This window comes from Triticum dicoccoides, chromosome 2B, assembly GCF_002162155.2.
Source record: "Triticum dicoccoides isolate Atlit2015 ecotype Zavitan chromosome 2B, WEW_v2.0, whole genome shotgun sequence".
NCBI lineage: Eukaryota > Viridiplantae > Streptophyta > Magnoliopsida > Poales > Poaceae > Triticum > Triticum dicoccoides.
This window is the reverse complement of record NC_041383.1, coordinates 175596306-175607341: the sequence shown is the minus strand read 5'-3', so window position 1 is coordinate 175607341 and position 11036 is coordinate 175596306. Positions and strand designations below refer to the sequence as shown.

The following is an 11036-nucleotide window of genomic DNA, read 5'->3' as shown; positions in this document are numbered from 1 at the left end:
ACATGGTCCCTTTCCTTCAAAAAAATAAAAACTAAAGGGTTTCTAATTTTGTCAATAGTTTGACAAATATTATGAGCAAATGTTTTAGCACTTTATGAATATGAATTGCATAAATGGATAAATATTCAATCACTGTCATACTTTGCTGGGAGTATTATAGGAAAGTAAATTAAGCACTCTCAGACTATACACAATAGCTTATGCAGCACATACAAACTTTGCTACATTTTTTTTACTAAACACACTTACTGCACTAGTTTTTTTAAGACAGTACAGACACGGATGCTCATGAATACATGCATACAATTTGTAGTAGATGTTAAGATGTCCTCCCATCGAATGAACATCGCCGGAAAAGACTATAATAGTTTTTTTGGCCCATCAAAGATGTAACAACCCCCGTCAACCAACCTAAAGAAGTGACTGCACTAGTTGTTGTGCTTGTCACCACGACGGTGAATGCTGCACATGGGGCATGCACATGTAACCACCTGCCTCCTCAACTGCGCACCAAGTGTGCATGTTGCTCCGCGTAATGGAGCCGAATGAAGCATTCTCTGCACCTCACTTGGCTCCATTACGCAATCCAACATGCGAGCTGGTGGTGCCTGAAAGAGCAATGAGCGCTAGTATCGTGTCAACGTGACAAGATGGTGAAGGGTTCTTCCTTCACGACCATCTCCTTCGAGACTGGTGCCAAGACCGGCCGCTCATGGATGCTAAGCATCAAGGACATAGTGAATATTCAGATATGACAATGGAGTGGGTTGGGGGAGGCTGAAAGAGAATGAGCTAACTAGGCATGGAGGCGGTCATCTATTTGGCCATGGCAATGTGGATGAATGCGGACGTTGTGAAGATAAAGGATGAGTTGTTTGGTCATGGTGAGGGTCTTATAGCCACGGGCGGTGGTCGCCGGGCGGGAAAAAGTGGCGGCAAAAGTTGGCGGGCGAAGGGGAAAAGTGGCATCAATGGCCGATGGCAGTTGGCACGCGCCTGCCGCCATTAATCGATGCACTGCAGCACTGAAACGTGGCCTTTCCCTTCGTCAGGCGACAAGATGACCCGTGCGGACCGGTAGAATCTACTAGACGTCCTATAAGTAAACAAGTACCGACAGTTTGATCGAAAACTGATCAATGCCATACTGGCAATGCAGTATGTACATCTTGCTCCACTTCCTCCATTCGGCCACAGGAAGAACACATTTTTTTCCCGTTTAAAATTAAATTAGATAGTGTAGGAGTTCGCCAAAACTTTCAGGAACACTATCAGAAAGTAGATTTACTACTTTCAGAAAATATCTACAAAGACTTTCAACACTAGATTAGTCAGCTTCAGAAACAATCAATTATTTTTCTTATTATATGTCAAGACATTGGCATGCTCAAGATTTACTGTGACACTACAAACCGTACCGGAGAATGGACATGCCTAATGACACCCAATATCATCGCCCAAAATCGGGCCAGAATGTCGCCAAAGTTACCGAGGGCGCTGCCTCAGGAGGAAAACGTCTCATGATGGTGGACCATCACAGAAAATGATTTTAGGCGACGTTCCTGTTTCGTCACCAGGGTTTATATCACTGAATAGAGCAAATTTTATAGTGATCATGATTGTTTCGTCACTCTCGTTGCCGGCAACTGTCGCTAGTGATTCTTGTCTCGGCTGTGTGTTGTACCGCCCTTGCCGTCTTGCCCATGTTGCGCTCCTGCCTTGGTCGGCCGGCTAGGCCGGCAGCCACTCAGTCTAGTCTTCTAGTGTCCTTGTCTTTCACAAGTATGTATTCACCCATCCCCAATTTCAGTGTACATGACATGATTAGGATTGCGGTCGATAAATTTCTTATTCTTTGTATTCTCTTTTTTGTTCATAATTTAGAACATTAGTCAGTCTTGGCATGTTGCCTAAGAATCATTTTTCTAGTGATGAAAAAAAGGATAAAAAGAAAACAAAGCGAACTAAAAATTCAATCACAGATGAATCCTTTAGAAACCTACTTTCCATCTTCAAGCAATGTTGATGTCAATGAAGAAAAATAACAACAAACTAATCTCAGGTAGAAAATTTCTGATACTAGGGTCAATGAAGATGGTACAAATACGAGGGGCAAATAAGTTTGGAGGATGATGTCAATGCTAACAATATGGGGTAGGAAAAATCTATGGCTTGCGGATGGTAATGAAAATCCAAATTGTGAGACATATGATCATGTTAGTTTCATTTTGCTATCTTTTTAGACTTTTTGTCGTAATATGGTATTGTCCAACAAAATGTACGGTTTAAAGTTTACTCTTAATACTATGCAAATGAAGACACACACACACACATTGTGTGTGTGTGTATGTGTGTGTGTGTGTGTCATCGAGCTCGCCCAAGGGCTTTTCGAAACATAGAGCCGACTCTGCCCTCTCTCTTGATCTTTTGAATTGCCACCATGATTATGATCTTGGGCATTGATGATTAATTGAAAGGCATGATGTACCTCTTGTGAAGAGTACCTTTATGATTTGAGTCTTGTTCGTGTTATATTCTTGAACTTAAGGAGATAATGAGATCACATAATGCACATCTAGTATAATCCCTGGAGACACCCGTAGTGATATTGGGGTGACTCGTTAAACAAACATTAAACTATATAGATCATATGGTGGTGTTGCAGTATGATTTCTGAGGATGCATGTGTTGACATTAGGGTAGTTCAATAGATTAAGATTAGAAAGTCAACTTTGAGGTGGTTTTATATTTGTGCACCTGCGAGATCTCATCCAAATTGACCCAATAAAAGTGAACTCTTTGAGATTAATTCATGTATTTTAATGAAGATACCATGCTGAGAATTGACAGTAGTGAAGCTACACACCCCACATTTTGTGTCCAACCATTGCACCTAGTTTTCAGTCACGTATGCTACTTGTTATCTTGTTGTTATTAATTGTTCAGAAAATATAGAAATATTTGCACCAGCCATATTATCTACCGATCATCCAATTTATCAATCTCTTCGCCAAACTAGTGCACTTATATGATTGAAAATTGTATGAAGTGTGTTGGCGATACAAGAGAATTCTTGTACCCTATTCCAGGGTTCTTGAGAGGAGAATAAATTCATCCTACACCTTCCAAAGATTGATAAGCGTTAGGTCATCCACTTCAGAGAAATTTGTTATTGTCCTACAAAACTCTGCGCTTGGAGGCTCAACAAAATCTACAAGAATAGAAGTGTGTAGTAGACATTATCACTCTACCAAGCCATTGCAACCTCCCTGGACCTAATGAGCCGACTCGGATTTGGGATGTCAAAATCCCCTTCAAACTATGTATCTTTCTTTGGCAGCTTGTTTGTAGTCGGATTCCCTCGGGGGTGCGGGTGCTTAAGCGCAGTGGCCCTGATGATGGTTGTTGCCCCCTGTGTGATGTGGATGATGACTTCGACCACATATATTCACGTGTGTGACTGCAGAGTTCCTTTGGAGTTGCCTCAAGGAAGTTGTTGGGTGTGTTGAAAGAAAGCCCGTGCAATTTTCCTGATTTCTTTGAAATTATGCATAGCTCTAACCGCGACTGCAAAATCTAGTGGGTTGGTTTGGGCGGCATAGCTTGTCATTGAACACATTCCTTTGCATCGCTTATCTAATGCCATATATAAACTTTGCATTTTTTGCAGCAATTGAGAATACTTAGTAAGCAGCAGGAGCGTGACTCAATTGATGGTCTCATCGAGAAGTTTCGTGTCATGGCACGTTGATTGGTGCTACTCCTTCCCGCCGCGAGCTAACTGAGGTTTTTATTTGGATGCATGGGCATAATGTTAAGCTGGTGCCCCAGCATTGTACCCCTTTTTTGGTTTTCAGTTGTACTTTGGACACTTGTCTTTATATGGTGATATGGTGTGATGCTTTATGAAATATTATACAGAACATGTACTGTTGCAGATCTATCACAAGATATATACATATTTTAATTAATGTCTCTTATATTTCCCAGACAGGTTCTATCGGTAGATATGGAAAAAATGCATGTGATCAAATATGTTCATCTGATAGTTTGTCCAAGGTAAATTAACTAGTCATGTAGTCACATACACATAGGTGGATGTGACCAGTTTTTTTTTTTTTACAAACTAGTCTTGCAAGCACCCCCAGAGCACCACGTATTTAAATTTTCACACAACATATTTGGGCGGCAGTCGGCGTTTCTTTTTGCAGCAATTGAGAATACTTAGTAACCACGAGGAGCGCGACGCAATTGATGATCTCATCAGGAAGTTTCATGTCGTGGCACGTCGATTGCCACCGCCCCTCCTGCCGCGAGCTAGCTGTTGTTTTTATTTGGATGCATGGGCATAATGTTAAGCTGATGCCCCAGCATTGTACTCCCTCTGTAAACTAATATAAGAGTGTTTAGATCACTACTTTAGTGATTTAAACGCTCTTATATTAGTTTACGGAGGGAGTACCTTTTATTTTAGTTTTCAGTTGCACTTTTGGCACTTGTCTTTATATTGATGATATGGTGTGATGTTTTATGAAATATACAGAACATGTACCGTTGCAGATCTGTCACAAGATATATACATATCTTTAATTAATACCTCTTATATTTCCGAGACGTGTTCTATCGGTAGATATGAAAACGTGCATGTGATCAAATATGTTCATGTGATAGTTTGTCCAAGGTAAATTAACTAGTCATGTAGTCACATACACATGCGTGTGGATGTGACCAGGTTTTTCTTTTACGTATTAGTCTTGCAAGCACCCTCAGAGAGCACCACATATTCAAATTTAAGCCATCACAGAACACCGACCTAGTACATAAGTCAAGGCAAAATGTCTCGCTATGGCCTATTGATATGTATATTGTTGGCTACCACAAAAAATAGCTTATTATTTTCTATAAAAGTAACACCTATATAGATACAGAGCATTAGTTTCTTCATGGGCTGAGATTTAAGTCGGGTGATTTTACAAAATTATTTATAGAAATCTAAGATAATGTTTATACCATGCTATAAAATGAATTAATCTACTAAAAATATATATAATTGTGTAAGTCATCTGAGAGTTAACTACTTCATGGTCAATTTTTGCAAACATGCTCATGGAGATCTAGATACGCTCACCATGTTGTACTCCCTTTAGATCATTAAAATAATGATCTAAATGCTCTTATATTTGTTTACACGGTGGGAGTAGTAATACTTTGTTCATCCCGTGTTAATTCTCGCGCATGAAAAGGAAAAATACCGGTTGTTCTCAGACTTTTTAGAAATACTAAATCTTGAACAGATTTAGAAGCCGAAACAATTGTAGAAAAATACATGCACCAAGTTTAATTTCAAATTTGATCAATTGGTACCAACTCCTCTAATCACCCGAGGGATAAATCGTTGTCATGTAGTGGACCACTCCGAGGAAGCAAATAAAAAACATAGAATAGAAAGAAATAAAATGAAACTATTTCCCCCCTTAAAGACAGATAGAAATCAACTTACTGACATAACTAGTGATACATATATAGTGCAGGTACTAGTATTTGGCATTCTGGCCAACTAGTGGTGGAAATATATATATATATATTTTGGAAAAGGGACGCAGCCCGGCCTCTGCATAGTGGTGGAAATATATGACAGGCAGCAATTGACATACTGACCATGAAAGAGCTCCAAAGATTAATCAACTAACTTAATTAGTGATATATATGACAGGTACCAGAATTCGGCATACTGGTTAATTAGTAGTGATAGAAGACATGACATGTACTAATTGACATACTGACTTTATTCGTCCACATTTTGCAGCTTGCAAACAGCGGATCTACTCAAAGTACAAAACCCAAAACCCATCAACATAGTACCAAGTCACAGTTACAGCAGTAAATAACAGGAGCACTAGCTACCACAACCTCCCTTTCTTTTCCCTAAATGAAAACTATGCAGATCCTAAGTAATCAGGAGACCAAGGAAGCTGATTGCCATAGCCACCGAGGTACTACTAGAGGATCTATCTAGTTTTCGTTAGGTGGGCATGCAGTGAACACACTCCTCACATCAGTAACGCGAGCTAGGAGAACATCGACCTTAATAACTTGGCACGGTAGAGCTAGCTAGAAAGGGTAACCCATGGCGGGGACGCCGAGCAAGCCGCTGCCGCCGGCTGCGTGGCCATGGTGGTCGTTGTTGTTGTTGTCGTCGGCGAAGAGCCACGTCTCGATCGCGTTCAGCTGCGTCTGATCCGGCGCCAGAACGGCCGGCTTCCGGTCGTACTCGAACGCGGACCCCAGCGCACGGGCGGCCGCGCCGCTGCCGTGGGAAACCTCGGAGGCCGACGAGCCGGAGGGGCTGTCCGCCGCGGCGCCGGCGCTGCGGCCCTTGCTGGCCCACCCGTCGAGCATCCGCGAGATGTTCGCGGTGGTGAGGACGTACGGCCCGGCCGCGGAGGGCGAGCACTGGGACAGCGACGCGGCCGACGAGCTCGAGGCCGCCGGGCTGCCGCTGTCGGCGCCGGCTGCGGCAGCCCCATTGACGCCGTCGGCCACGTCGGGCTGCTGCGGCTTGATGTCGTCGAGCGTGGTGAGCGCCTCGCGCAGCGCGCGGCGCGCCATGTTGATGTCCGTCTGCAGCCGCCTCTCCCACTGGCCCTTGGAGGAGGAGGCGGGCCTCTGCGCCGCCGGCTTGGCCGCGGCGTCGCCCCCCGCCTGCAGCTTGCGCTTGAGGTGCGTGTTCCAGTAGTTCTTGATGTCGTTGTCGGTGCGCTCGGGGAGGTAGGAGGCGATCGCGGCCCACCTGTTGCCGAGCAGCGCCTGGAGGTGGACGATGAGCTTCTCCTCCTGGTCGGTGAAGTTGCCGCGCTTGATCCCGGGGCGCAGGTAGTTGGTCCACCGGAGCCGGCAGCTCTTGCTACACCGCATCAGACCTGCACATCGATCGAGGGATTTAGTCGACAAACAACCATGCGATCCACACAAAACGAAGGCAAGAACCGGCAAGAAGATGGATGGATGCGTACCGGTCCTGGTGGGGACGGCGCGCCAGTTGCCGGGGCCGTGCTCCTGGACGTAGGAGACGAGCACGAGGTCCTCCTCCGGCGTCCAGGGGCCCTTCTTGACGCCCTCCTTGTCGCAGCACGGCGGCCTCCCCATGCTCACGTCTCTCCCGCTCCCCCGCTCGCTACCTCGGCCACACCGAACGAGACGATGAAAGAAAGAAAGGGACGGAGGGGTCGGTCGCCTTTTGCTGCAGGCTTGGGCGGGCGGGGACAAGGAGTCTAGCCACCGGCGCCGTATACGAGCAGGATCGCGTGACGCGGGCCGCTGCTACGCTACAAATGGAGTGAGGTGAGGAGAGGGGACTGAGGTGAGGTGGAGACGAAGCCTGTGGTGCGCTGGAGGGAGCGGGGTGAGGTAGGAGGGTGAGGACAAGCAAGGCTCGCTCGCTGTGTGAGGACAAGCAAGGCTCGCTCGCTGCAGGGTCCAGAGCAGGGGTGCGGTGTAGGTGCGTATATATACACGGTTACGCTCGGTGGTCACGCACGCCCGCCCAAAGCAAAGCACAGCGCTGACCTTGCGATTACCTGGGCTGTTTAGCTCCCAGCCGCTTTACCACGGCCAGGATACCGAGACAGCTAGCCAGGCTAGCACTACTGTAGCCTGCGAGCCATGGCTCCTTCCTTGAGGAGTCAAACTGTAGAGAGAGGGAGAGAGAGGGAGTCGAGGTGCGTGCAGAGACAGGGAGAAAGGGAAAGGGGCCAGGGCTAGTGAGTGTGCATTTACTTCGGTCTCGTGGCAAAGTCAGCCTGGTGGTGGGGCGGTACACTGCAGCTGCAGCTGCGACACTGTGCATGCCGCCTTGCGATGGATGCCGCGTGCATTAATCGCGCGCCCGCTCTGCGTGGCCGTGGCGTGGCACCATATGGCATGTTGCGACCTGCATGCCACGCCATGCCCCCGGGAGAAGGCGCCCGTTCCCTCCGGCTGCCGTCTCCCAAAAGGAAATGGGTTTTCTTTACATTAAGAAAGTAAACTTGTTACTTGTACTAGTAAGTTGTAACCGCAGATGATCTGATCATCTTAGCGGCGTCAGGAGCCACGGCCAAAGTCCGACTCGGCGCGTGTGCTAAGCATGCTTGTCGCAACGCAAACCTCCTCCAACGCCAAGAGGGTTCGTCTGCATGAATGCATGCATGCCAAGCGAGAGCGCTGCTGGTGTCCATCCATGCAAACCTTTGACTCCTTCTGGGTCTGAGCTGAGCTGACATCTCGAAATCAAACGCTTTTCCAAACAAACAAACAGACAAACGGACTCTGGTAGCTAGCGCCCCTTTCCATGGTGCGCGCGTCACGGACAGCGCTGGAATCCCGGCCGCCCCCCGCCGGAGTTAATCCAGATCGCGCGGCGCCACCGCGGGCAGGGTCTTACTTTGACCGCCCGCAGCCGCCGGTCAGCGCCACACGCATACGCTGACATGCACATCGGTAACTTCTCCGGCCGGCCGGAGGCACGCATTAAAGGCGGCCTTTTCGCCAGCGTTATTCACCATTGTGATCGATCGATCGATCGGCCATCACCTTTGTGTGACGAGAGAGCGAGCAGCGGGCATGCGGCGCAGGGGAGGCATGAGTAAAGCGGAGCGGCAGTGGGAGTGGAGTAATGGCCGGGCCGGCTCGTGTGCGCCTTGGTACTTTAAGCTGCTGCGCCATTGGTACCATGCATGCATGCATCCGAAGTAAATGTAGACGAGGGCGCACTGTGCATCGTGCACCAACCAGGCAGGCTCACCAGCTCAGAGCTGCAACGCGTGAGGAAGGACGTCCGGCCGATCGCCCGCTGGACGGCCCGGATACATGCAAGTGTATTCATGACTGCTATGTAGGAGTAGTCAGTACTCAACGTACCCGGTACGTAGGCCGGTGGAAGTAGTAGCAGCGGCACATGCGTCGCCTAGCTGTGTGACGAGAAGGTCAACGAACAGGAGTAAAGGTTTTAACAAAAATGGCAACACCATGTCTACGGACACACAAGTACAAGACCTCGCTTTGGTGTCGGCGTGTAGGAGTAGCCTACCTTGCCCTCTGCGCTTGTCCCTTAACCAAGAAATGATTATTTGTGTACCACCGGGGATTTTGCCAGTTGCTTGCAGGTGTGGGTGTAGTACATCACTCTGAACCAGGTTTAAGAAGTGTACAAATCATAGTATTATCACAGGTTCCAAATCTCATACTGCAGCCAGTAGACCGAGCATCAATGGCAATTTCTTCCGGTAGAAAAAAGGGTTGTCCCGGGCATTGATGTGCACACCTGTTTTGTAAATCACTTTAGCGATATGTCAGTCCTAAGAATTTTGAATTTGGATCAGTCGATTTTCTGGCCATTGATTCTGGCTTTAAGATTCATGCTCGTTTTTTCTTTCTTCTACTGTGTGTTTTGTCCTGTTTTAGGCTTGTAGTTTTCAACTTACTCTCGTTTTGGGTCAGTTGGTTATGGTAATGGGCTTGTAGTCGTTATTGTTTGTTCTTTTGTCTATGCTTTGCACTGTCTATCTTTTGCATATTTGATATATCCCTAGATGTCTAGCTTGTGCAGGCAGGAACTAACTATTTTAGGTTTGGGGAAAAAAAATCCTGGATGAATTCGACCCTTTGCATTAAATTTTATTATGTTTTTATTATTAATTTATTTAAAGTTAATACCAATGCCACTAATTCGTTTTCTTTTTTAAAGGTAATACCAATGCCACTAATTCATTTTGTCTTCGTAAAGTTACTTTTTGCAAAAACTTTCAATATCATATCCTTGTCTTTGTATTATAAAAACTCAATTTCTACGTAAATCATGTGCAAATTTGTCATTATTTGATATATTTTTTTATATTTTAATTCTTTATGGGTAATACGAATGTCACTAATCCATTCTTCCTTATAGAAGCTCATCATTTTGATTTTGTTTTAGTTTTATTAGATTTGATTTATTCATTAAGGATAATAACAATCCTACTAATTTATTCCTTCTTAAATTGTTTTCTGTTTTTTTTGTGCAAAGATTGCACTATTGTATGCTTATACTTGCATATTGTATAGATTGTTATTTTCATGTAAATTGTGTGCAATTTGTGTCATTATTCATTTTAATTCTCTTTTTCTTTTTATCTTTTTTAAGGGTAATACCAATGTCACCAATTCATTCTTTCTTACAAATTGTATGCACATAAGTACTATACAATATGTGTATAAACTATACTTTTCCATATTACGGAAGGTGCAATTTTAGTGCAAGATTGTGTGCAAGTTTTTTAAAAGTACATTTTTCACCTTTTTCTCTTAAAGGGTAATATCAATTTCAGTCATTCATTCTTCCTTATAAAACTTCATTATTTAGGCTTTGTCTAGCTTTTATTTCATTTCCTTTCTTCTTTAAGGGTAATACCAACGCCACTAATTCATTCTTCCCTATAAAATTTCATTTTTATATTTCTAAGAATTATTTCATTTTCTTTATTCTTTAAGGGTAATAACAATGCCACTAATTCACTCCTTTTTTTGAAACACATTTTTACATTTTTTTCACTACTATATGCTTATTCTTGCATATTATAGAAAACACATTTTTCATGTAAACTGTGTGCGGATTTGAACATTATTTAATTTATTTATAATTTTTTTAGTATATAAAGGTGCAAATTGCAGCATGATAGTTAAAACATTTGTTTTGTCCTATAGAGTTAAGTAGGTTATCCACACTACTCTATTTATCCGAACATGCACACATGCCATATCATCACATATGCCACCTCCTCAAAAGGACACCTATACATAAATGGGAAAATATTTTTCAATAGTTGATCCCCACGAATTCTATATTTTTTCAATAATTGACCCCCTTAGTGCATGAGAGGTTATCTGCCGAGTTCGGTAGTACCCGGTGTAGCTGGTATGGTAGTTACACACATCTGAATGTGCATCTCTTCATTCTTTAATCATGCTCGCTACTTCACACCTAAGCACAAAAGGGTCTATGCATCAGGTAACATATTATC

General features: G+C 44.6%; 1 protein-coding gene across 1 annotated transcript; it reads right to left on the bottom strand.

Moving 5' to 3' along the window:
- Positions 1-5763: 5763 nt before the first annotated feature.
- LOC119362886 (transcription factor MYB30-like) lies at positions 5764-7500 on the bottom strand. Its single transcript, XM_037628155.1, has 2 exons — positions 7014-7500; positions 5764-6920 (listed from the first exon to the last, which is right to left on the bottom strand). Exons 1-2 carry the CDS (start codon positions 7144-7146, stop codon positions 6112-6114), a joined length of 942 nt encoding a protein of 313 aa, XP_037484052.1. The 5' UTR covers positions 7147-7500; the 3' UTR covers positions 5764-6111.
- Positions 7501-11036: the final 3536 nt, after the last annotated feature.

Bases quoted from the DNA above. Each gene is read 5' to 3' on its own strand.
- LOC119362886 (XM_037628155.1), bottom strand. From the start codon at position 7,146: ATGGGGAGGCCGCCGTGCTGCGACAAGGAGGGCGTCAAGAAGGGCCCC. The intron at 6,921-7,013 runs GTACGCATCCAT...ATCGATGTGCAG, and splicing joins CGCCGTCCCCACCAGGACCG to GTCTGATGCGGTGTAGCAAG.